Below are 27,513 nucleotides of genomic sequence, written 5' to 3'. Positions count from 1 at the left end.
ATATAATTGTATGTCTGTGCGCGCATACAAGTACACAAAGATTTAGGAAAGCAGGAGCTGGCTTCAGGCTTTCTTAGCATGACCTTGCTCTCTTTCTCACTCTCTTTCTCTCCCTCTTGCTCTGCCTTCCCCCCCACCCGTTGTGGGTGGTTATTGTGGTTTTATGGAGATGTGCCAGCAAAGCAGCAAATGCTGCATCCGTAGTCTGTAGTGTTATGGAAAGAAATGTATGAGTTTGAATAACTTTGCCAGATAGTTTGTGTAATTGAAGATAAAAATACTCACACAGAAATAGACCTCTATATAATTATAAATGAAAAATAGCAGCTTTGCAATTTAGTGTCTGAAACATTAGCTAATGACTGCGTATCTGCACTTTGAATCTGTAGCTGGCCCAACAAAACTATTTTTTTATTGCTGCCATTTCTTGGTTTTTAGGTTTGCAGTCTACTAGAGAAGATTGCCTTTTTTTTTTTTTTTTTTTTCCTTTTGAGGAAATCAGAGAAATAAAACACCTAAAAACTTAAAACCTGTCTTCTGTTGATACTGCTTGGTCTTTATGTTACTTTCTTTCTTATAATACTCACGTGTACGTGTGGTGCTTGCCACTGCAGTTTGTAGATGATGTTTTAGCATTCCCTTGGGGAGAGAGTGGGCATGGCCTCTGCTGTTTCTGGACTCAGTCTAGGCTGCCAGCGTGGGGAAGCGCTGCTGAAGCCTGGTGAGCAAGTCTGCACGTGCAGGGAGTAAGGGCCTGTGCAGCTCGTGTGCCTGCGTGCGCACTGGCATGGTGTGAGTGTTGGTGAAGCATTTGCAGACAGAGCAGCTCACGTCTAAAAGGTGCTGTGGAGACGTGGGACCACGCTGGCATTCCCGCCTCAGTGTTTGGCGCCAGCAGAACTAGAATTTCAGTATAGGCACCTATCTTTTTTTTCCCCTTCTTCTTCTTCTTCTTCTTCTTTTTTCACAAAAAAGGTCATGCCAATTATGATTTCAGTTATTACACATTTTTAAAACATTAAATAAACAGTAGCTAAAGTATATAGAACAAACAATGAAAAGAATGGATTATCTGGCATGCTAATTAATGTAATTTTGTTCCCCCATGTTCTAGTGAGATAGCTTGCTGCTTTATCAGTGCTTCTCAGAAAATTGTCTACTCTTTGTAGTCTTTTTTACGGACATATTAATGCTATTTCCAGCTGCCCCCATGTTTAGACAGAATTCCAAAATTAGAAAGCAATTAAGCCCCTAATATGCTTCTTTGCATATATTTTACATATATTTTTGCATATATTTTAGGTATAAAGTTACATGTTATATGTAATCTTGCTTTATACGATTAGCTTCCTGTACTTACAGGCCTGTTTGCCTCCGTTTGGTTCAGCCCTGTTTTATTTCTTTGGCTGAGGTAGATGATGTCCCAGCGTTTGGAAATGGTGGTTGTATTTTGCATGTTTCTCAGTTGACAATGCGGAGAATTGAGCTGAGCGCAGCTCCGTTCATCCTTCAGCTGGCGCGCATTCTGCGTTTGGTTAGCTTGGGGTGACTGCAGCTGCTTATTTCAACCCTGGCTACAATTTTACAACTTCCAGCCTCTGGAAGCTTTGCTCATGTTAAAATGTGAAGAGTTGCATTAATGAACTGACTGAGGCCAGTGGAAACAGTCAATTTTTTTCTTCTTAACTTACTCCCTAGAGTGCTGTGAGATCAGCGCAGAAACATGACAGCCCGTTCACACTTAGGTGAACTAACTTAACGAGGAATGACTTGAACTCAGAAGAGCTGTCAAAGAAGGTCTCAGAACAAAAGATGGAGAAAGTATTTATAATCTTTGATAAATAAATCGAGTTTATTTAGGCTACATGTTACGAATTTGAGAGATTTTCTACTAATCTCTAAAAAAAATAATAAAAAAATTACAAGTGCACAGTGCAGTGCCCCAAATTGGCAGCACTTTAAAGGTTGCAGCTGGAGAGTGAATCTCCATTTAATCCACATAATACCAGAGGCAGAGGCAGGGAGCATGAGATACCTACTAAGACAGAGAACAGGTAATGGGCAACAAGGAAAACCAGGATATTAAAGGAGAGAATACAATATTGATGTTTGGAGGCAGATGACTTACTAGGTAAAGAAAGTAATCATATGGGAAGTTTTGTTGTTAATTGGCAATTTGGGTTATAGACTTCAAAACTGTTAGCATATTCTAATATTATCATATTACAGAGGAACTTTTACTACTGTTGTTACTAAATAGAAACAACTCTGATACACATCAAAACAACGCAAATGTGATTTGTTCGTCATTCACCTGACAAACGCAATAGGATCAATCATATAGCTAAGACTTGGAACACGTACTTTTTTCTCTATTTAAACTCTATAGAATTTCATTATTAAATATAAGTAAACATACTATTACAGTATTTTATGTTGATGAATTAAAAATATTCTTAAACTGTAAATAAATATAGCTAATGGTTTCATCTTTGCTGCTTCTTATATTTGTATTTTCAAGTGAATGAAGATCCATATTTTTAATCACTCCTTTTCCCTCATTGATCAGATTCCAAAATCAAATGGCTTTAATTTGTGTGTGGGGGGGTCGGATTTAGTACTCAAGATAAATGTCTGTTAGAAATACTTGAAATGAGGGTAAGCAACAGAAACAGGTGTCCAAGATCTGTCAGGATCATTGCAGTAGAGAAGCAGGTCGCTTTTCTTTGGGGCCTCCGGCACGCGGCTGCATGGAGGAAAGGCAGCAAGCGCAGGTGCCCGTCAAGGCAACGTGCCTCCCGCCCCGCGCCGCACGGCCACGCGCACTCGGTGGGGCGGCAGATTGGGTCGGGAACTCTCCCTGTTTTACCCTCCTCGCTTTCGCTCTTCCCACGCACCAACACGAGCTGTGGGAGACAAACGGTTTCTTATTTAGAAACACAGCAGCAGAAAAGCTGTGCCGGGCGTTGATGCTCTCTCTTGCTCAGAAACTCATCAGCGGCAGCCGCTGATCACAAGTGAGGAGCCGTCCAGTCCCCTCCCTGTGCTGTGGCTTCTTGGTGGCTTTGAACAGGCTCTTCTCTGAGGGGTAAAAGTGATGTGGGTCGGCTGGAAATGATGCACAAATTAGGTGCTGGAGTATTCTGTTAGATTATTTACTCTAGTAGCTAAAGCATTTTAAATTGCATAATGTGTGAGGATCTCTCATAGCACGTATTGTGTTCCGAAAGAACACAAAAACTTCACGACACTGGGTAATTACTATCACAGTCTTTTAAAAGTATCTATTTTTATTTGCAAGCCAGTGCAAGCAGAACACAATTAACCAAGCTGTGTGTTGACCAAAATTTACATATCTGGATACTTTCATAAATTCACTTAGAAAAAGATGATGTTGAAGTCTATAATAGATTTAACAGTATTTAACTGCGATTTCTGTGATGTGATTCCTGTCTATCAGTTTTTACACAGACCTCTTTCTTACGAATACTAAAGAAACTTTGGTGCCAGTTGCGTCTTTTTTATTTCTAATGTTTTTTTTTTAATCATTTCATTATCTGGATTTTTTTTTCAATAGCATGATACTTAAATGCAGAATGAATATCCTTTTTTAGAAGAAAATTCTTCAAAATATGTTCCTTTTAAAAAAGATCCTCAACCAACTGTGTAAGTGTCACTGAGGCATGTCAGTAGCACATTTTAATACTTTAACGGCAAAAAAGTTACATTAATAAATTGTCAACATTTTTTTCTACAAAATTATGAAAGCTTTTAATGCTATAAGTATTGATTGTGTGTAAACTAATGTCTTAATAACATATTTAGTGCATTTGTAATTCAGACTTGGAGAATAATAATTCTGTGAACTAACTGGGTCAAATTTATCAGGAGACTTTCATATGATTGCTAAAGTTACCACCAGAAATGTAATAACTGAGTTAGCACTAGAAGTGTGGTGAAGCCCAGAACTAGAAATGAGCTACGGTGTCTGGGGAGGTGGGTTTTTTTGAGGAGTAGGTAACTGCATTTCTATTTTGAACGACATTCCTTCTGGAGGAGAGGTGGGGGGAACAGTCTACATCCAAGACCATCCACACTACCATCCAAGACATCCCTCACCATTAGTGTATTAATAAAAGTTTGAATATCAAGGGGCCAACAGTAAAACGTTTATTGGCTACAGCAAGCTGTGTTTTAGTGTTTAAGAAGTGTCACTCACCAGCACAAATAATAACTCTGTTTATCTCCTGTGGGTTATTTGTGATGTAGAACACAACCTAAAATGAATAAGGATGTCATTTATTTTAGGATATTCTACTATAAATAAGCATGCGGATTTTGATTTGTAAATGAATGTGCTTAGTAGTCTTTAAAAACAGTTACACCGTTTTGCGTAAGACTGGCTTTTACAAGTTCCCTTTAAATTTTTCAGTGTTTCAACTATTGGTTCAATGACCTGGGAACTGGTAACAGCAGGAAAAATGCTGATGTAGCCCTATACCAATAAATAAACAAAAAAATACACAATGATTAGAGTGACTTTTGTGTTCTGCTATATAAACTCTTCTTTTTCAAGAAATCTGTGGGAGTAGTAACATTAGGTACTTCTTAGATGGACGCGTTCCTTTAAAAATAAATGGAGCAAAGGGTTTCTCTTTGTGTAGTCTCTCTTTTTATTTTGAATGTGTGTGTGTGGGGGGGATATTGGTTTGTTTTGATTTGGTTTTAGTTTAGATTATAAGCTTGAATGCATGCATGAGCATTCAATTATCTCGTATTAGGTAGTTCTGTTTTTGGTCAATAGTATTTTAATCCTTTAAATGCTGATTAATATAAGTTGTAGCAGATTGATAAAACAAGCTTTATGTATTTTGTATGTGAATTATAAGATGAACTTCTTTTGTTTGCAGTCAAGACTTGTGGATCCAGTCTTCAGGGACCTGGAGGCACTTTCACATCACCTAACTTTCCATTCCAGTATGACAGCAATGCTCAGTGTGTGTGGGTCATCACGGCTGTCAATACTAATAAGGTAAGTTTAAAATTCTGATTTTGCTTTAAAAAACACAAGAGCATATATAGACCATGACATTTATTATTTATATGATTTATTTGCATAGTGCAGCTGCTGTACATGGTGCATTGTGGACATTCTTAAGAAATGATTGATATTAAATATTTTCACCTGAGAATATGTTGATTTTTGTATGTCAGGTAGTTGTCATCATGTTTTTATGTGATTCTCTAAATCGATTCCCAGAAGCAATTACTTGATTTTGTGAAATAATATCATGGGTCCAGTTACACTGTGTATAATCAGTAGGGCTGCACTATGTGTAAAACTGGGCCTTAGACTGTAAAAATTACTTAAGTTAATGGATTCAGTTTTACTTCGTGAGGGACAATTGTAAAGTTTTGTAACGTATTTCCTTGTCTGTATTGAAATACCATGTGTTTATGCCTACACTTTAAACCAAAAGCACTAGGAGTTGAAATAGAACAATAAAGCTAAATTATGAAACAAGTTGTCCTTAAATTCAAAAGCTCTGCACCTGGCAGCAGCAACTAAATTCTATTTCCAGGTGTATCACTTGCAGTGAACTGAATGTAATGGATTTGTTTAGATGTAATAAAAAAGAAATTAGCTGTATAGCCCACGAATGTTTTACAAAGGACTTTCTACATCTGTGTTTGCTGCTGTAGAGGTATATTCTACCTCCTAATTTCTGTCTTATATTGCCATCTACATCACACTCCACGAATTGACCAGAGAGACCTTGAAGAACTACCATTTTACACCCGAACGGTTTATAAACCAGAGGCTATAGGACCTGTTGAAAGCCTAATTCCATTTCAGAAGTCATTTGGCTACCTTAGTCCATTTCTGTATCTAGTCTTATAAAGTCCTGGGTAGAAGAATTTTTATCCAAATTATGGATCATTTAAAATGCATCAAGAGTCCTTGGAAGGGATGCAAAGAGAGCAATGATGGTCTGTCCCACAGATGAGCATCTGGAGCACAAAGTTTAAAAGTAATAATGAAGATCTCTTTCTCTGGCCTGAAGAAGCTTGATATTTTTATTTCTTTAATCAAAACTCCTTAGTGAGCAAGATTAAATTTATGTCCCCCTAGAATTTCTGAGAGCCAGTTATTTCAGGTGTGGTAGTGCATAAGATTTGATACGCTATTGTTTGAGGAAATTGATACGCTATTGTTTGAGGAAATTAAGCACAGCACTTACACTTTAAGCAGGTATTCTAACAGTTTGGGTTGAAACCACCATTGAGCTATTGTATAGCATAGAAGACCTTTTTGACTCTATTTTTAAATAAAATACTCTTGTTCCATTTCGGAAAAGTAAGGGAATGTCTATGTGAATGAAGTCAAATCAGAGCTTATACATTTTTCTCATGGTAGAAACACAACTAGAAGCCCACAAGCTGCTATGTACCTACTGACAAAACTCAGGGGACTGCAGGATTTAAATATTAGGGACTTAGAGAAGAATTTTAAGGCTTGCACTCTGTGTGGTGATGCAGGGGGATAGTTGAAAGATTAAATATTCAAAAGATTTCTGTATTTTTTGTAATTTATTAGAAACTCTTCTGAAACTGTAGATACTACAGTAATAGCATAATTGCATAGCACAAAAACTGCTCTAGGTTCTGACTGATAAAAGTATGTAAGCATGCACTCAGCTTTAAACTTCTGGGTAGTCCTGGGCTCATTCAGCATGGTATTTAAGTGCATACATGATTCCATTTTATTTGATTATTTAGTATATACCTATGTGTTTCCTCAGGTGCTTAAATGCTGGAAAAAAGTTAAAGATATAATTAGAGTGAAAAATACAGTTAAGAAGAGGTCATTTAAATTAAGTATGAAATTTTAAATAAAACTACAATCAAGAATAGTTACTAAGGCATAGTACAGCACCTAGTTATGTCTGGAAAGAAAATGTGAAGAAGAAAAAAAATCAAAATACTGGTAACAATATAATCTCTATCTCAAAATATGATTTTTTAGATATTATTCCTGCATTTCTGTGATGTACTCCTGAAGGCAGACTGAAAAAATCTTAGATTCATCTCAGCCAAATTGGTGCAAGGAATTTTTCTGTTTCTTACATACCTGTTTATAATAATATTTTTTGGACTGAAACTATCCTTTGCATGCTATTAATCAGACATAATTCTCTCTTTGATATTGCAATGAAATGCAACCTCAAAGATAATTAGAGAGATTCTGAAATAATGGATAGGTAAAAGGTTTACATGGCAATATATGTTGTCTAAGAAATGAAATTCTGACCTGTGTATAGCTGTCAGTATAAAATGTAGCTACCACTGATTAGAACCTAGACTTGCTGAAGAAACTGATTTTTGAGCTAAGTTCTAAAAAAAAAGGGAAAATTATCATTTTTATAGTTGTATCAGCTTCTTTTTAGCATGTATAAATTTTTTACTTTCACAATCAGTGGTTTAATGCATTCAGTTTTGATTGATGCTGATATTGCTTTACTGTCCTGAACACAATAGTATTGTCTTGCATGACTGCTAAAAGCCACAGTTTTTTATATTTGAAATCTTTGACAGTTGTAAGTCAAAAATGCCATTGACATAATGAAGATTTGTCATTAATATTTATTTATAATAACGGTAACAAATAATGGATGGTGTTTATTATAATATGGCAATATTTGTATTTTATACCAGAAGCATGAGAACATAAGGGCTTGTTGAACTTTAAACTTTTCAGAGATTCTTCTGTTGCATCATTTGCAATTAAGTAGTTTAAAAATAGAGAATATTCTAAGGCAGAAAGTAATAGATGAGAAAGAACCTGAAAGGAAATTCAATTCTGCTGTAAAAGGATGTTCCCACTGTCTTTGTGCCTATGTCAGAACTGAATCTGGTCAGATTTCGTTCTGACTGTGTTCAGCAATATCAGTTTGATATCCGTACAGTAGAGATTAAAGAAATATCGTTAGTCCCAGTCAGCCATCTGTCTCCTTAGCTTTTCACTGCACTATGGTCTCTTGCCTCCTACGGTTAACCAAACGTGCCATTCATTCCCAGGCCCTGTTAGCTGTGAATTAATACTATGCTTTTGATACTGCAGAGCAATACGGGTCCATTCTTGGGGGTGGAGGGAAGGAAATGAAGTCTTTGAGAATAGCATCTCTTTCAGGCTGAATTGTCAGTACCATTTCTGGCCTCATTGGCAAGTGTTTTAGCATCTCGTCTTTCTCTCTTGGTAGAAATGTTGGAGGTAATTAAGCCTCTGGTAAATACTTTAAAAGTGGTCAGAGAGGACAATGATTTTATTATCTGATTTTATGTTTTGAAAAGTAGAAAAATTATATAAAAACAATTGTGAAGGGAAGGCCATGTGGACAGGAGTCAAGTGATAAGCCTCTTTGATGAGAGTACACTAACGCGATATATTTGAGATCGATATATTTGTATTGTTCTCGTACACATTTTTGCATGATCATTCTTATCAGGAATATCTTCTGTGAAGTTGATTTGCTTGCTAAAAAATAATTAAGTTATCCTGAGGAAGAAAGGATGTGTCAAAGCTGTGAATAGTGATCCAGTGCAAAAAAGAATATGGGGTAATTTGTACATAATTTTGAAATAGAAGTTTTTCCATGGTTACCTGGATGTTATCTTACATAGTTAAAAATGCTTATATTTATTATGTAAAAGAGAGAATTTCTAAACTTTAGCAGCTGCTGTAAGGTAAACACATTCTGAGAAAATTTAAATATTTCAGGACAGATGCATATACATAACTTCCATATAGGATATTTGCACTGATTTATAAAGAGTTAACTTTGTAAGAATATTTTACCCGTATATTAAAAAAAAAAAAAAAAAAAAAAAACCAAAGGAAACAATAGTGAGATGACATTAGTTTCTATTTGATTGTAGTTATTGAAAATCAAGGAGAAAACCATGAGTAAAATCTGCCCTAAAAATAAAAGGCAGAAAAAAAATTGTGACACAAACATGTCAGAAGACCACTAACACTCAGAAGACAGTCAAGATAAATTGTTGAAATCAAAAATGGATTGGGACTCATACTGCCACATTCGCAGAAGTACCCTAGCTGACCTCCTGTTTATTAGGTGAATGCCAAGGATGGATTTTTATTCTGACTGCAGATGTTGCCTTGAATAAAAAGGCAGGTAATCTGGCTATATGCCTTAAAGGAGGTGGTAAAATACTGATTTTAGAAAAAGAAGGAAAGTTCCTGAACTTTCAATTTTTATTTTGTTTTCTTTGTTTTTCTCTTTTGTGATTGATATAAAATATGGTGATACTGATATAATGAAAGAAAGATTTTTCCTCAAGAGAATAAAATGGTGAGGGTAAGGGGAAAAACACCTCTGGATTCTCCATTCTTACGAGAATAGCCTCACAATAACGTTGACCGGCTCCCTCAGTGCTTTTGTGTGCATTTCATGAGGTCCCACAGACTTATTTATGTCCAGTTTGTATAAATGTCTCCTAACCTGATCCTCCTCCACCAAGGGTAAGTCTTCCTTGTCCTAGACTCCCTCTGGTCTCTGTAGCCTGAGCTTCCTGAATCTTCACGGTGAAGACTGAGGTGAAGAAGGCATTGAGAGTACCTTGGCTTTTTCTGTGTTCTTTGTCTCCAGGTCTTCTGCCCTACTCTGCAGAGGGTCCACATCTTCCCTAATCTTCCTTTTGATGCTGATACGCCTGTAGAAGCCTTTCTTTTTGCCTTTTGTGTTCCTCAACAGATTCAACTACAGCTACGCTTTAGCTTTTCTAACCCTATAGCTGCGTGTTTGGACAGTGTCTCTTTGTTCTTGTTGGGTGACCTGTCCCTGCTTCCTTCTTATGTTTGAGTTTTGTCAGGAGCTCCCTGTTCACCCACGAAGGCCTCCTGCTGCTTTTGCTTGATTTCCTGTTTGTTGGGGTGGACAATTTCTTGACAATTTCTTTTCTATTTCACATGTATGCAGGTGTGGGTCTGCGAAAATATACAGGTCAGGTAGGAATGTGGTATCAAATGTGAGCTTTTCTTATAAACCTCTCATTTTTTGTAATTATCATTTCTTAAACTGTCCAGCCTATACCTTTATAGACTATATTTATTAACAGTTTTTGACATTAGGATAGTCTCATAACACACATCTTACTTTTTTGCAAGACCTTGAGGATTTTGCAAGAGCATTTTATAACTTTATGATGCCTCTTTTGTTATATTCTGTTCAGTGCTTGGATATGAACTGTTTGTACAGAAAGCAGGTTTCCAGGTGAATTATGCAGTTACTGGTAGTTTGCTCCAAGTCAGTCTTTTTCTCAGGTACTGTTATGCTCTGTTCCTCAGGTGACTGCTAGTAACATAGAGATGGTTTGGTCATGGACAAATGAGCCTTGTTCCAGGGAGATAGCTGTGCACCACCTCTGAGGTGAGAAAGGGAAGTCCAGATCTAGGTTATGTAGAAGTTTGTGTAGGCAAATCAGAGGCAGAGGGAGCTGATAGATTTAATTGAAAGAGATAGAGGTTATTTTTCTTAAAAAAAAAAAAAGACAAAGAAAGAAAAAAATAAGTTTTTTTACACTAGAAGACTGATTCAGTTAATATCAACCAGATAGGAAATAAAAGGAAAAAAAAATCTGTAAAAGCTCTTCATGATAGTTTCTTCTCTCTGGTTTTAAGAAAGAAAGTGACTTTACATTTCCCTATGCTCAATAGCTACAGCACCTCACATTACCTGAGTAAACACTAGAAGGACTGAACTCACGTGCAAAGGCATTTCTTTTTGCCAGGCCTGGTAACCATCTCAATTTAATGTTCTATGACATTAAATGCCATTTCTTGAACTTACAGAATTATCATCATGAAAGCAGTTTCACATTGTAATAAACATTGAAAGACTTTATGTGTTGTGTTGTCTGATCACAAAAATCTCACTTCATATGTGTTATTACTTTCATAAATGAAAACCAGATATATCTACTGCTGCTTCTGGTGACATAATTTCTGCAGCTCTTCCTTGGCCTTTTTCAGAAAATCTCTATATTGATGATTTTAAAGCACAGAACAAATGATGTTGCATTGTAGATTTCCAGATACCAAGGAAAAAAGTCTATTCTCTGCTGTTAATACGAATATTTTATAAAAACAACAAAATAAAATAAAAGACATGATGTATAATCTTGGAGATTTTAATGCTACGTGTTCAACAAAGGGCGAGAGAACATCACCAATGGCAATTCTTCATTACAGGTATTCTTATTCTTATTATTCTTATTCAAATATTCTAGCAATCCTGTCAATATAAGAATGATGAATTTACTTACTTCATTCTTGGCTACTACCTAGAAAAAAGCAAAACTTCTATATTGTATACAATTATACTAGTTTGTTGTATCCTTTTGCTTTGACTTTGCAAAATTCATTGGCCTCACTGGAAGACTGTTTCCAGCATTGTGCCAAGGCACAGTTTATTTTCATACGTTTTTTTTGACACTTGCTTTCTTTTCATCGATTCCAAGCTAAAATTTGAAAGTTGCACAGTTGCCTCAGATCCGGTTAATATGAAGGGCTCCTGTTTGTTACACAGTGAATGTGTAACAGACACAGAGTTTGTCAGTCCTTTTTGCCCTAGGTAGTATTCAGAGAGCTAAATGAAATGCATCAGGCAGTAATTGCTAGCTAATTAGTACAGCTTGAGCATGCTAAAATCAGCTCATGCCAGGACAAGGCCAGATAATGCTGAGCCCCATCAGTGCCAGGTCAGTATAGATCCTGTGGCCTTTTACTAGTAATGGTAAAAATCCTATTTGCATTAAAATTCACATTGTTTGCCTAGCTTAAGTAGCATGTGGGAGAAGAAAGTTGCAGTTAAGACTGTTAATATTGCCCTTCAAAGGCATGAGTTAGGAAATGCTCAGTCTGGATTTAACAATAGGCTAAAACTTCAGTGAAATAGAACTAGAATTAGGGCTAGGGTTAGTCAAAGTTCAAGTCTTATGAGTTGTTTCTGCTTGTATTTACTGTTTTTTTTTGTTTTTTGTTTATTTCTTTAATACATAGTGACAGAAATGATGTGGAAAATGGCAGTGCTGGACAGCCCTTTTGCTAGATCTCCGTCATATTCCTCCGCATACCATACTCTACCACACATAAAGAATGAAATAAATAAAAAGGGGATCCTTTTCAGAAAGATTTTTGTTCCAAAATTGTAAGGAGAAATAAAATATCTAAGCTTGCTGTTAAATTTAGATGGATTAGAAAACTATGTTCTGATTCCATTTATTTTACATGGTATGAATTTTAAACCCAGAAATTTTACATGATTACATCCTATGCTATTGCTTGTTTGCCACCATCATATTTTAAACTTTACATTCTCTGTATTACAAGCTTAAAAGTATTCTTAATATCTAGGTAAACAGATAAATGATGTTATATAGAACGTAAGTTTCCAAAGTTTTCCAAAGTTTTGCTCGTGTTGATATTCTTATCTTTTTATTTTTTACATATTGAAATAATTTTGAAATAATTTTGAAATCAGTAAAGATTTGCATCTGGGAGATGAGAGAGAAAGTTTTATTTTTATGTTTGCCAGGTTTTGTTCTTAAATATCTCTTTCCTAAAAAACTGTAAAACTTTATTTTTTTTAGGAACTATTCATTTAGCAATTTGGAATGTTAATTTAACAACACTTAGTATCAATTGCATATAGGTTGTATTAAGAGGATAGAGAATGATCTCACGTTAATAATAGCACAGACAGGACTTTCCCATGCTCCGAATATGAGTAACTCTCTCAAATTAAAAAAAATCTTTTTTTCTCTAAAAGCTTATGTATCTTCTCTTCTCTGGCAGTTCATCTGTAAAATCTCTTCTGAAAGAAAATTGGAGGGGTTTTTTGTTTGAATTGAAGACAAAAATGGTCTCTATGTTAGAAACGTTACTTTCCAATGTAAACTGAAATTAATCTACTTAATCTTCTTACTTAAGAAATAAATTAAAAATCTTCAGGCTATCCATATTTATTTTGACAGAGTAACTGCCAAAAGACTTCTCTTTGGATGTCAAATATCTATTAAGGAATGAGTAATGGGCATTTTGCAGCAATGGCTGGGCGTGTTGGACATGTGACGTCTGTTTTCACCTGCTGTAGCACCTCCCTTTCCCAGGAACTGTGGAAATAGTTCGAAATATAAGGGAAACTTGTTTCAGACAGAAAAAAACAGAAATGTTTCTGGTTTTTCCTCCTCTTTCTCTACCTCATGATGTTGTTGTTCTCCACTTTGCCCTCCCCCCTCCCACTGACCTTATTTCATCTTTTTTTTCTGGGTTCTTGTGCTTTTTAGGCCAACGCAAAAGTAAGTGGAACAAATTCGGCCAAACCTGAATGCTCACATTTAATTTACTAGAGCTGTGTTATCTCATCAGCTATGGCAAGGCTGTCAGTGGAACATTTCCTGAACTTGCTGTCAAGCCTAAATCCAGTTGCTACCCAGATTAATTCATATTGACAGTATATAGCTCAAGCAGGCTGGGTACTTCATTTCCTGAAGACTGTTTTGGTCAGGCCTGTCGGAAGAAATGCACTACAACTCGTTTTACAAGCAGATGTCCCAAGCTAGGCGCTTTTTAAGCCCCTCCTTGTAAACACTTACTGCAGGTGTTCTAGCCAGTGACATGATTAGAAAAAATGAGCATACTTAAGCATACTGTAAGCATAAATTAAGCATAATCCTGGTTTTCATTTCTGTTATTTGCAGATTAAGAGAGCCAGTGCTACATTTATCAATAGAAAATAGTTGACATTTCCTTGACATAAAAATGTTTCAACTCTGCTCAGAACCCATGCAATTCCTTTGTACTGTTAACTGCATTTTTTATCCATATTGTTCAGCAACATTTTGATTGTGTTAAAAACCTGACTCTTGAATGTATGTGGAGGAGAGTGGCTTAGCACGGATGTGTAGAAGGGAACCCAGCTGTTTCTAAAACAGAAGATGAGCAGGTTCAGCAATGAGGGACTGCAATGTGTTAGTGAGTGAGAGGATTTGGAGTCAGGAGCTGTGTGCGTGGGCTGTGGGTTAGGTGTTGGAGAGAAAGAGTAAAATGAAAGAAAAGGGGAAACAGAAGAGTAATGTAATTGCAGAGCAATTGATGATTTGTGCTCCCCTTCTCCATTTTCGTTCTGAAGGGAGGACAGATCCCTTTTCTCAATTGTCATAGGTGATGTCTCACTAACTATTTTCCTGAGGTTTGCCTGACTGTAACAACCATGTTTTACACTTTGGAAAGATGATCTACCTGTAGATAATGAGTGAGAGATTACTCTTACTGCAGTAATTGCTTCTGTTTTAGCCATCATACTTTTTGAATGCTAGCCACAATCTGATCTAGGGCTACATTCACCTTTGATTAAAAACGTAGGTAGACTTAAGGATGAATTTCAGTTTTTGTTCTATTTGACATTCTATATGTTCCTAAAACTGATATAAATTATGTCTCCCATTGACTTTTTGAATACATATTTTCTTATATGTATTTATTGATGTACATGCACACCCAAACTAGAACTTTTAAAAAGACATCAAAGAATATGGTTCAGAGACTTCCATGGGAAATTTCCAGTGTAAACAGCTGCTAATATGTTTTAGGTCTTTTCGTTTGAGGAATTTTTGGCACAGACACTTGCCACTTGCCTCCACATTTAGCTTCACTTTAGTGCCCTTGTGAGTGATCTTTTGTAGCAAATTGTTCTGCCTTTTTCTGATATCTTACTGAAAAGTGGAGCTACACATAGTTTGGTATGGCTTAGTGTTTGTTTTCTATGAGGTGACTTTAAAGGTTCATAATACCATTTTCCTTGTGAACTGAAGGTGATGCTTGCAGGAACGTCCGTTGAGACTGAAGTCACTAATACTGCTCCCATACTTGTGCTCCCTTCAGGATGTCTAGCTTGTCCTGTAGGCTAAGTTGGCATCAGTCGTGACCTCTCTGTTTTCTTCTCTGAGAAAGATAGGAAAGGACAGACCTTTTGTGCTGAGTGCGGGGACATCTATTTTAACTACCCATTGAATGGAGAACAGAAGCAAAGACAAGTATAAATTCTTCATCTGCTTACTGTGATTGGAGTCATCTTATTCTTTAAGAACTTCTATTTTTCCTATGACAGCAAACTTACTTTTAAGAGGGGAAAAAAAAGGATGTTCCGATTTTTTTAAATAGGATTTTGCTACCTAAACCTACTACTTTTCGTCCACAATGGACTTGGATAGTCATACTTTTCTGGCTATCTAGAGTATACTCTTGTCAGTATATCTGTTGAATTCAAAAAAAATGTACTTGTGGCAAAGTGGCTGAAAAAGTGCATAAATTTTTCCTAAAAAATTTACTTGGAGAGCAGTGAAATGGACTTACGGATTTTACTACAAAAATAGCTTTTGGAGTACCAGGACATAAAACTCATAGAACAAAACATATTTAAAGTAATTTAAATAAAATGTTTTAAGATGACTCTTGTTTTCTTTTGAAATACTTCTACACTTCAGTCTTACTCTAGTAGTCTTTTGCTATTAAGTCTATAATCCTTTATGTGTCTCAGTTCATCTCTTTTTACTTATTTACTGAAGTGAGGTTACTAGTGAAACATACTGATTTCGTCGTCTTTATAACATCAGAAGCTTAGCTAAGTTGCTACACAACCTCTTCTTTCTTTGATCTAGATCTTTGCATATGTTTTAACCTCTCATAATATAATTTACTGTCCTTTTTGAAGTATTTTATTTTATTGTTATTGTTACTATTGAATAGACTGAAAGCTTCATGAATTTTTCTTCATAATTTCCAGATTTTTTTTTTCCTGGTATATATTCTGTATAGCACCCTTTTGTTCCCAAGAAGCCCTTTCCGATGTATGACTCTTTGTACAAACACTTACTATTTACATTTGATTATATTTCCTTTTATTAATATAGGTAGTTAAATGGCCTAAATCTTAGAAGTGTAAGTGTACCTTTCAATTCTGTGACACAAAAATAATGAGCAAAGACAAGAAAGTCAGAGACAAATGGCTAAAATTACCAGTTGAGTGTCCTATGTAAAATAAGCCATATAGTATTAATAGGGAAAATGTGATAATGGAAACAATCTCTAAAATATTTCCTCTGACTATATAATCACTCCATAATTAGGATACGAAACTATATGCTATAAAAAATAGAGACTTTTTTTATTGTATGGCTCAAAATTATGAGTGAAAAAACCCTTATATAGTCAATGTGACCCAATATCTATTACTGAGGTAAGCTAAAAAACTTGTAAGTTGAAGCATTGGACATTGGCATAAATAAACAGAGGATAAGCCTGAGTGCCTTAAGACTGACATTTTTTCACAGAGACATAGCATTAAGTGCTCAATATCACAAAAAATCAGTGAGTAAATGCATACCAAAATCTTCCTGGAAAATCTTCTAGTTAAGAGAAAGTACAAATCCATCTACTATAAGAACGGGAAAAGATCTTTAAGAAAAAGCCAGAATATTTGTATCTCATGTTGCTGTTTAAACTTATGTTCATCTGGGAGTGACCATTCATCCTTAGGTTTCTCAAAGTACCATGGAGAGACTTTTTCCTAAGACATAGGAAATCTAGTCAAAAGACTGGATTAGAGAAGAGAAATGGTTGAGATTTTGGACTGTTACCAGTTGTCTGATCAGCTGGATGAATGACGTTACTGAGGAAAAAAAAAATCCAAATATGCTAATGCGTTGGTTCATAGCCTTGGTACACCTGAGCTGTCTGAAAGAGACATGTTGTGAGATCAAGTGCCTTGGGGTTGAGTAGTGGCTTTACTAGAATTTAGTAGTATCTTACTCTCTAGTATACGTTTTTTCTTTGTTGTGTGTTAACTCTTTGGAGATATTTCAAAACCATTTTCTCCTTTATGTTTACAGCTAACCTTGCTGCCATTCTTTATCCTGGAATTTTAAGATAACAAATATTGTCCTAGGTTAGTTAAGTGCAACTTCCTGCTTTGCACTTATATTTCTTTTAAAGCAAAAGACCTTTTGTGTCTGTGCCCATAAGTGGTAATCAGTCTCATCTTCACTCACCTTTCTCTAAAATCTACCTTTCCTTCCATTAACTTCTCATGATTCAGTAGCCAATCTTACCCAGAAAAGGAGTCGTGTCCAGTTAGATGTAATAGGAAATAATTAGGTTCAGGCATTTCCATCTTTTCCACAACTGCCATAAAGAAGACCTTGAGGGACAATTTTAAAGAATAGAGATATTTTATGTAGATCAGTCTTGTCTGACTTGAGTCAACAATAGGTTAAGTGACACAGTTGGTAGATTTTGTATATTAGACTCTCTTTATAGTTAATGAAAACATGTTGGTATCACTAGCATTTCAAATCCTAATTTACTGATTAATTATTTATCCTAAGAGGTATGTTCAGAATAGGCAAGATGAATTTCTTTCTCAAACAGATTATTTTGAGAAAAGCTCTAGCTATGAAGGTAGTGTAAGTGAAAATTTTTGACTGGATACCTAGTATTTAGATGGTTAAAAGTTTGATAATATTAATACTATATAAAATTATACCTCAGTTTTGTAATGAATGATGGATTCAATATATTTTCCTACAGAAACTATTCTTCCATAATAAAATACATTAATAACACAATTATTTTGACAGAGGGAACTGTGATTCTACAGAAAATTATGGAGGTAAAGCCTATCAATCAGATGGCAGGATTTCATTAGGTTGTATAATCTGATACAAATGCACATCATTTACTAACTTGGAAGTAGTCAGTCATCCTCAACAGAAAAACAATTAACAAACCTGAGGGAATATAAGGCCTACAGATAGGCTTTCTTTCATCTTCCACCAGTGAAGAAGGCAACCAGATAATCCCTTTTGATTGATAAGCAAAGAGCGGGCATGAAATTTTCAACAGTTTAAAGGCATTTTTTTCTAGAGTTAACAGTGGAAACTGATGAAAGTAGATATTTTTTGGATAAAGTTCACTGGAATGGATTCCTTGTTGTTCCTCGTGTGTTTGGACTACTCATACTGTGTATTTTGCATGATAATGTTGTGGTTGTTCTAGCAACTGATTTCCTTGTAGGTCAGTAATAGATGTTCTGGTATTAGGGAGGTGGCAGGAATTTCCAAGTCCAACCTATCCCTGTCTTACTATCTTTTAGGTACATAAGTTATTCTCATACTACCTTAAATTTCAGTTAATAGTCAGTCATTAACTATCCAGTGCCTGGATCAAAAATTCTGTCTTCTTTTCCAGTGGCTGAATAAAAATGGGTGAACTCGTACTTAACATTGAGTAGTAGCTTTTCAGAAGCATAATGTGGCAGCATGTGCAAAGGTTACAATATCTCATGTGAGAAAATATGACAGAATTTGGCCATAATGATTCAAGTTCAGAGGCAAGTGTGTGAATGGAACTGATGAGCTAGGGATGTTCATATCTCAGCTCGGGTACAGAGGACTTCTATACACATACCTCATTGTGACAGTGGGGAAACCTTTGAGCTGTATACTGCTGTGCAGCAGGCAAGCTGTCTGTAAGTGTGGGAAGAATATTTGTGATACACAATAAATGCATGGTTTTACTCAACACTGATATATGCTAAAAGGTGCAAGTTAGTAGACAAATTTATACTGTTGGGAAAAACATGATGAACAAACATACTGATTAAGTAAAAGGTAATGTCCTTGCTAAATTATTTAATTGCATTTCTTTATTTCTAAAAATGAATGCTGTATTGACAGCTTAGTTCACCTGTGTAATTTATTATTATTCATTTTTGTTTGTTTTGTAGACATCTGTCTTTAAAAGATTATTTCTGTTTTGTAGAATACTTTGTTTTGGAGCTACAGAGGATCATTAAAGGTGGAGGCTGTACTTTTCAGATTAATCAATGTCAGAAGCTTTTATTTTAATAAAGCTTTTACGTTAATAAAGGTTGTAATTTATGCAAACAGAAAACTATAACATGCAAAACAAAAATATAATCTCATTGTTTCTTATTTTAATGTGCTGTCCTGCTGTTGTAAAACTTTCAGCTAATATTCGTTCTGGGGTGTGGGAAAGGACTTCACATTTGATTTCAAATATGTTTTAAAAGCAAATAATTCTGAATGATTTTTATAAATAACTGATTGCAGGATTAATCTACAGTGCTGAAAGCGTCTCCAATTTGTAGGGTTGAGATTATTGGCAACCTCTGATATGATAGTCTAGGATATCCCATCTGGTCTTCAGCTGTGCAAAAGGGTTCAGCTCTGAAAATTCCCTATCTGCCAGCTTCGTGTGGATTTTTTAAATACTTATCTGAGAAAATAGATTCTTAACATTTTTTTAGAAAATCTTTATAGTTATTTTACTTGTAAAATGTCAAATTTTATGGAATGAAAACATTACTATATATCCAAAAATATTTTTAGACTACATTTGCATTGCAAGCTTTAGGATAACAGATGCACATATGGAAATACATACAACTTCAAATCTTTGCATTTCTACTTCAGAAGCAGTTCTGAAATGCACACTTGCTTCTGTTAAGCCTCATTATTTTTACATCATGTTTTTTAGTGTGTTTTGAAATTTAAAAAATTTGAATATTTCACCTGGAACCTTACTTTCCATATAAAATCTTGGTATTTGGGGGAGCTATTTCCACCAGGAACTAGACACACAATCAAGAATTGTCTGGAATAGTGGCTCTCTGGAACACAGTCACCTAAACAGGCACTCTGAAAACTTGTTTGAAAACCTGTGAGACATTTTCAAGTTAGCCGTTAACTTTTCAGTAAAGTTTTTCCCTGTGTTACTTCTGACATGGGCAGTAGACAATTTTTGACCAAGGAGAGGGTTCCAGATCTTGTCTTCCAAGGCAGAAAAGGAGATACAAATCTACTGAAATCCATTAGAAATTTGATTTCTCCATTTCTTCCTTTACAAAAGAACTTGAAAATTTGTTAGAGATACAAGTATATCAGCATCATTTCCAGAAATTTCTTTTTCAAATAGAGGATTTTTTTTTCTTTAGGAAGCAATGCTTAGTCTTCTTAATTTGTTTATTGCTTCTGGGTTTATAAACAGCAGAAGCATGTCAAGATGAAGACAGAATATGACCTTCCTTTTGCTAGAATTTTATTTATTGTGAATATGGACTGCACATCTCATCATATGCAAATAAATAAAAAAGGTGTTCTTATCTATGTGTTTGTATATATGTGTATGGAGGGAGAAGTAGGAAGAGATATATATTTTTTTCCATGACTGCAGACACTTGGAAAATGTTGAATAATATTGTAGAAGAATTAGTGTGAAAAAAATTTCAAAATAGATTGGTCTGTATAGTCTGCTAACTTCTGGGTACATCACAAAAGCTACTATAAAAGTAAAAAAAATTCAAGGGCTAATTAATAGCATGTTTTGAAAAAAAAAGATTAATATATTGCTACCTTTTAAATAAATAAAATTTTTCAGTTCTGAAGCCTTACAGATGCACAATCCATTATCACCAGTTGGATTTCCACATCTTGGAGAATTCCATCTTGTGGCTGCTTTTCAGAACCCACAGTTGACAGTATTAGCCTCCTACCCAAAATCTTACACATCAGGCAAATCTTTCCTGACATACTTATTTATGGTACTGTTTCCTTTTAAAAGTATAGCTGGATCTGACACCACTTCAAAATATTTTATGTTCCCCTCTCCGTCTTTCCTTTCTTCCTTCTTTTTCTTCCTTCCTTTCTTTACAATTTTAAATAAGATTTTTATTTTAGCATAAATAGAGTAAGTACATAAATACATTCTGGGATATGAGTTTCTTGTACCCCAAATAGATACACATGCCAAACATGATCACTGTTGATATGAATTATTAAAAAACACTGGATCATATCTCACTTATAGTAATGACACATATCTTGCTCTGGAAAACTGGGAAAAAGAATTAAATTGGTTTCACATAGAATTTATTCTTAAAGAGTATCAGTCCCTGTGTTTCTGATTACTGTGCATTTAGTAATCAAATCAATAGCACAGATGCTATGATCTGATTTTATACGTGTAGAATATAGAAATAAACGAGAATATATTTCCCTGTAACCTTTATTCTTAAAAACAGCCGTCTAAAATCTGGAATTACTTTGTAATTTTACTGTCATGTTAAAGAGATTCAAGGATACCACTTACCTTCAGTCTTTCATTTGCAGTTCTATTACTTATTCAAAATACAAAACTTTGTGATACACCTGCCAAAAACTCTTCTTTTACAAATCATCTGTTGTTTTGTCAGTTTTGAAGTTACTCACTCACCTTACCTAAATCTGCATTTTTATGTTGATAGGATCCGGCACACCCTACTTCTAAATGCCAAAGTCATCAAAATGCCTTTTCAGTATTCTGCGAGGCATAATCAATATAACAAGCACCGTTAAGGGCAGTCAGCTTTGGTTTTGATCAAATTTGATCAAATTAAACCGGACATTGTAAAATAAAAACTATGACAGTATCTTTTACTGGGCCAGGAGCGGTCACCGCTGCAGCGTTGTGGGGTACCGAACCGCAGCCCCGGGCTGGGACCGGGCTGGGGGAGGCGGCAGGGACCCGGAGCAGGGAGCACCCTCGGCGCCAGGCACAGCCGTCTGCCCACTCTAGGAAAGGTGCCCCTCCACGCACATACATACACAAATATATACATATTTATATTTGTGTACATATATATAGGCATATACACACACATATATATACAAATATATATACACACGTACCTCTGTACATCAGTTTCTCCTGCTTTCCTGTACTACCTTTTGTTTTCTGTTCACGTATATTCATTAGCTTTCTGGTCTTTAGTGTCATGGCCCATGATACGGTACGGTCAAAAATGAAAAAAATAAAAAGAAGAAGAAAGCCACGAGTGAATAAAAATAGTTTTTATAGTTTTTCAGAGAACTCATAAATATATGTCTGTTTTCAAAGCAGTTATTAGAAGCCAAGTGTAACAAAGTAAAGTGAGCTTTCAAGGACATGGTATTTATGCAGCAAAATTGCTGCAGCTTTAAACATTAGCACTCTCATTTCCGAATCATAACAATAATTAAAGACCATTAACTAAAGATATAAATAATAAAATAATTGTTATGCACAGGTATTTTATTATCTACATGGAAGTTTGAGGAGTCTGTATTACTTTTGTAAAAAAACAGTTAATGTGAATAATGCATCAGTGGGAAAAATGCTTTATTTTCTTTTGTAACAATATGACTGTATTCTGCACAAAGTGAAAAATTCATTTTATTCTTAAAATGGAGCTGAAATTGCTGTCCTTATGCATTAAATATGCACACTGCAGTTTAGATTACAGGATATAAAATAGACTTATGTTTCTGATAGTTGCATTTTACTCAACTTCATAAAATAAGAGAATGACTTTTACCTTTAGTCCAGCTTTATCCTGCTTGAGCCAGATTATAGATGTCAGGAGTAAATTATGTTCCTCACCTTCATTGCATTTACTCAGTGAAGTACAATTATTCTGGTGCTCTTTGAAGACAATTGTATTGCATGAAGTCTGATCAATTAAAGTTGCCCTTTGAGGATATCTTAGCAAAATGTAACACAATTATTTGGTAGTGTATTAAACATGCAACTGCATAAATAAGAGAAACATCAGTTCTGTAAGCAGCACAGCAGAGTGATGGCACCTTATAGTTACTGCAATTCTGTATTTCTTGAACCAGACCTTTTGGTTAGTTACAAAATTTCTTTTAAAATATACTAAAGTTACATGTAACTATTATTAATTAGAAGTTCTGTTTATTTTTACTGCTGAAAAACTTATTTACAGGGTCATCTCACAGCAACTTTTCTTTATTTAAAAGTATATATTTACTTATTTTTTATTAGGTTATTCAGATAAATTTTGAAGAATTTGATCTGGAGATTGGCTACGACACACTGACAATTGGTGATGGAGGAGAAGTGGGTGATCCTAAAACTGTTCTTCAAGTGTAAGTCTTTTGCATTTACACTTTGTATGTACTGCAGAATATCATTCATGTGATTGATGTCAGTGAATAATGATGAGAAAAAGCTAAATCCTAACAAAAACTAATCTTACTGAGCTCCTGAAATTACTTAACACTGGTAGGTTATATATATTATTTTATTATACATTTACTGGTCTAATATTAGAAAGGGATGAATTGGACAATAGCGAAGAAAAAGATAAACTAACACCAGATTTTCAAAAAGACATATTCAATCTCTACATTCATTTGTATGCATGTAAATTGGTAAGGTCTACTGTGCTTGCTTTGTAAGTGTGTTGTCATAGTACACAGCTATCAGAAAGTGATTGAAAACAGGTAAGTGGACTGCTTACACATGTGTCTCCTAGCAAGCCTTCTTTGGCAAAAGATGTACTCTCGGACCTTGACCTTTAATTTCTTATTGACTCTGGTAGGTAGGCCCAGAAAATGAGTTAGTATAGTGAAGAAATAACTTCGGAGAAAATCTGTACCTATAAATACCTGTAAAATATCTAAATCACTTAAAATCACAAATCAGAGAGCACTGAGGATCATCTAAGGACTTTACCATGCATTATCATACCATCCTTCTAAAATGACTGAATCCTGATATATTTTTTTAACAATTATTCGTTAACTTCTGAATTCATATTTCTCAAATACTTAGCTTGTGATGGGAACTGGTCTTACAATAACAGTCCCAAGAAGACAAATGCGGAATCCTATTATTTAGTTGGTAAATATTTAAAGACAGCAATGTAATCCAGTGATTAATTCCTATATGCGAAACACTGTAATTAGGTATTACTTACATTCCTTCATTCTATGCAGTTCCAATTCCATTCTGAATAAATAATTTAATGTGGCTTTTATGAGAAATTAAAGCCTCTTAAAAAACTTCATGCTTATTTTTTCATATCTGATTCAATTTTATGAAAAAAAACCTACTTCATTGCTTAGAAACCATCTTTAATCTATAAAAAATGTCTACTATTTAGAAAAGATTTTTGGAAAGGCCAAATAGTATTTGTTTGTTATTTTAAAATAAAATGGCTTCTCAGTAAGTACCTTATTTTATTGTCAGTTCTATAGATAAATTTCAAATGAGTTAAAAACAGAAGCAACAGCTTACATAGCAGAAGCAGATGGGATAAATGTTTACCTTGCAAAGCATGTTTAATCAAAAATAACGAAATTAGGATTCCTTGGAATGATATTCCCTCCAGTTAATTTAATGGAAATTTATTCATACTGTTCTTCAGTATAGTAATCATAAACTGTCCTTTATTCCCCGTGGGAATGACATCCAAAACTTGCTTTAGATAATCTAAAATCAATGTTTACCTTATTTTTTCCTTTACTGATTTTATCTCATTAATATTATTAATCCCAAAACTTTGAGCAGAAAAAAAAATCTTGTTCCAGGATTTACAGGTTTTCATCATGAGTTCTCCTAGTGTCTGAAGGACAAACCTATCTGACCTACTATTTTTTAATTATTTTTTGTAGTCCTTCAAGCCTTTCTTGTTAATGAGAAGATCAGTATATGGCCAAGTATTTCAGGTGCAATTACTTTAGGCTAGTGGAAAGTTTCTTCATGAGATTGTAGGTGTGCTAATTATTATTATTAACAACTTTGAGAAGTAGGGAAGTACTATAATCTACATTTTATAAACGGAGTAGTAGTAATGCAGACTTCCATGACAATACCAGGCCCTCGAAATGTATTTATCCTGGAGCTGGGACTCAAGTTGAGATTTTCTTACATTCCTATACTATATTGACTATTCTGTCATGTGGAAAGAACATCTATTATCTGCCAGATCACCAGGTTCTATTAACATTCAAATAAAGTATTAACATGGTTTTAATCGACACTTAAATTACAGTAACACACTGGGACACAGTACAGCAATATTTACAATTTTGACTAATATAGTAAACAACTTTGTCCAGATTTGGTTTCTTTAAAGGTATTTTTACAAAGGTTTTACAAAAAAATATACCTGATATTGTCTGACCTATACTGGGGAGAACTGATGTAATTACAGTGTTAAGCTTGTTATGAATATAATGGAATTCTCCATAATTTTTCTTTTATCAAAGAGTTGCTTACAGTTGCCCTGAGATTCAGTTAACTGTTAATATATATGATAAGATAATCTGTTCTGTAAAGAACTAGGCAAGTAATATTTCAAAAAAAACCATAGAAGACAGAACATAATTGAAGACTGTTAAAAACTTAAATATTTTAAATATTTTCTACTGTGAGCCATGTAAACGTCTGGGATATCAGGCATCTCAAATAAATAATATATTTTATGATATATTTTGGATTGTAAATTTGAAAATAATTACCTTTCCTCCAGCAAATTGATAAGACAATTATATTGAATATTATGTGAAAACACTTATCTTTCAGTTTATCAAAAGTAATCAGGAGTCCTATTCAAACATTTTATCCACTAACTTTACTAGGCGCTACTGGATAGAAAAGTTCAGAACGAGTATCTGAATTTAAGCAGCATTTATGCTTTCTAAATCCAGACTGAAGTCCTGATAATTTCTCATCTGCTGTGCTAGGTATGGAAGTAGATAAACTCCAAAGCCATTTCAGTATTTGTCATTAAATTTCCCTGGGTGCGTGTATACACACACTCAGGAACATAAGCGGGAGCTTAAGCCTAGTGAGCTCAGCTCCTAATGGAACTTAAATCTGATCGGAAAACACTTTCCTATGTTTGACAAAGTGACTGATATGAAGGCGTTCCTAGTGCTTGCCCATGAAACTAATACCAAGGAATAGAAGAGGAAAAGGAGGCCGAAAGTGGCTCCTGCCTCATACAGCAGTCAAAGCACTTCTTCAGGACGTTGACAGATCTAGTTTCAGTAGCTTGCATGGAGAGCTGTTGTAGATGACTCCTCATGTAAGGTGAATCTTGGCATTGGTTCCTGCAAGAAACATTTGGAAATGTAACACATCTGGAAAAATCCAGTTAGCAAGGTTTGAAACTCATTCTTGCACTTTTGGTATGCATGTGGATTGGCTCTATACATGTATCCCTCTCCTATATTACGGATCATTTTTAGCAAAAGGTAAGGAGAGTGTCTCAAGCTTCTGAATATCCTCTAACCCACTTTGGTGTACTGTCTCGGCAGAAATATATCTCACTATTGTGGAGGAGAGGTAGATTTGGAGCCCTTGTGGAAGAGGTGAAATTTGAAAATACCTTGCTGAGTAACATAACTGATAAACTACAGCATCTTGACAGTGTTCAATGCTGAGTTTTTTAAAAAGAAGGTGTAAGAACCTACCTCCAGGAGAGGAATCTAGGTAATCCATCCAGAGCAGAAGTCTAATAAACTGCAAGAGAAAAGAAAGGATGATTCACAGTCTCAGTTTCACTCTTTATTATCTTAAGTAGCTTCCTTTAAATAATAATGCTTTTTCTGGATCTTACTGCTTTGCAGTCCCAAAGTCTCCCCACATATTGTACAGGGAACCCTAAAAACTTAAATCAGGACTGTGCAGGATGCTTCACAAGTTTTGCAGATGCAGAAATTACAGATAACTCAGGTCCTTTTGGAATGGAAGATGGAGGGCAAGAGAGAGGTATTCTTCCCTGATGCAGTATTTATTTTGTTAAAAAATACGGTTTCTGAAAACGATGTTTAAAGAAATAAAAATAAATCACAAACGATTATTTATAACTGACTTAAAGCAGAAATGATGAACATTTCCATGCTGTATATCGTAGGAATTATTTTCTGTGGCGTAACTTGGAGATTAATATTCCCAATGGCCATGGCTGAAATCTACTATCAGTCACTAGGGAGAATTACAGAGCTCTACTGGCCATTACATCAGTGTTATTCCTGATGGAGGGACAGCCGGTTAATCTATTAATTTGGCAAAGTCTGAAATCACTGAAGATACTTCCCTTTAGTGCAGGAATGAGCAGTTAGTACATTATTTTATTTTGGCCAGGCGGTTACTTGTACAGGTCTGGCAACAGTCACTGTAGAAGCTCCATCTGTGAACACAGATGTGAGAAATCGATGTGAATTTTTTCCACAGCAGATTATTTTATACGGCAACAAGCTAAAAAAGACTGGAGGGGAGATCTAAAATTAAGTACAAAATATATTTTAAATAGACTATCTGAAGCTTCAGCTAGCTTTAAAGAATGATTAGAACTGGGGAAGGAAAAGCAAAACTATTTTTACTCTTAAACAATTTTGTGTTTGTGATCCTAACTTTGCAAGGATGGGAAATGTATTGCAGGATGGGAGATGTGTTGTAACTTCCCACCATTCTGTTGTTAAAAGAGCCGATAAACTCTTACCAACTGTGACAAAGTTTGGGGGAAAAAAAATAAAAAAAAGTAACTTGTAAAACTGCAGATTTCAAAATGCTTTGTTTTTACT

At 35.0% G+C, this 27,513-nt stretch overlaps 1 protein-coding gene across 3 annotated transcripts in view; it reads left to right on the top strand.

The window, feature by feature from the left end:
* Nucleotides 1-27,513, top strand: part of CSMD3 (CUB and Sushi multiple domains 3) — a 683,676-nt gene that overhangs the window by 313,925 nt on the left and 342,238 nt on the right. For all 3 annotated transcript variants that reach the window (XM_062568389.1, XM_062568388.1, XM_062568387.1), the window contains 2 exons: nucleotides 4,911-5,032; nucleotides 22,961-23,064. In XM_062568389.1, coding sequence (XP_062424373.1) covers nucleotides 4,911-5,032; nucleotides 22,961-23,064 — 226 coding nt within the window. The remainder of the gene's footprint in view (nucleotides 1-4,910; nucleotides 5,033-22,960; nucleotides 23,065-27,513) is intronic.

Source organism: Rhea pennata, chromosome 2 (assembly GCF_028389875.1).
Source record: "Rhea pennata isolate bPtePen1 chromosome 2, bPtePen1.pri, whole genome shotgun sequence".
In the NCBI taxonomy this organism is placed as follows: Eukaryota; Metazoa; Chordata; class Aves; order Rheiformes; family Rheidae; genus Rhea; species Rhea pennata.
This window is presented reverse-complemented; position numbering and strand designations above follow the sequence as displayed.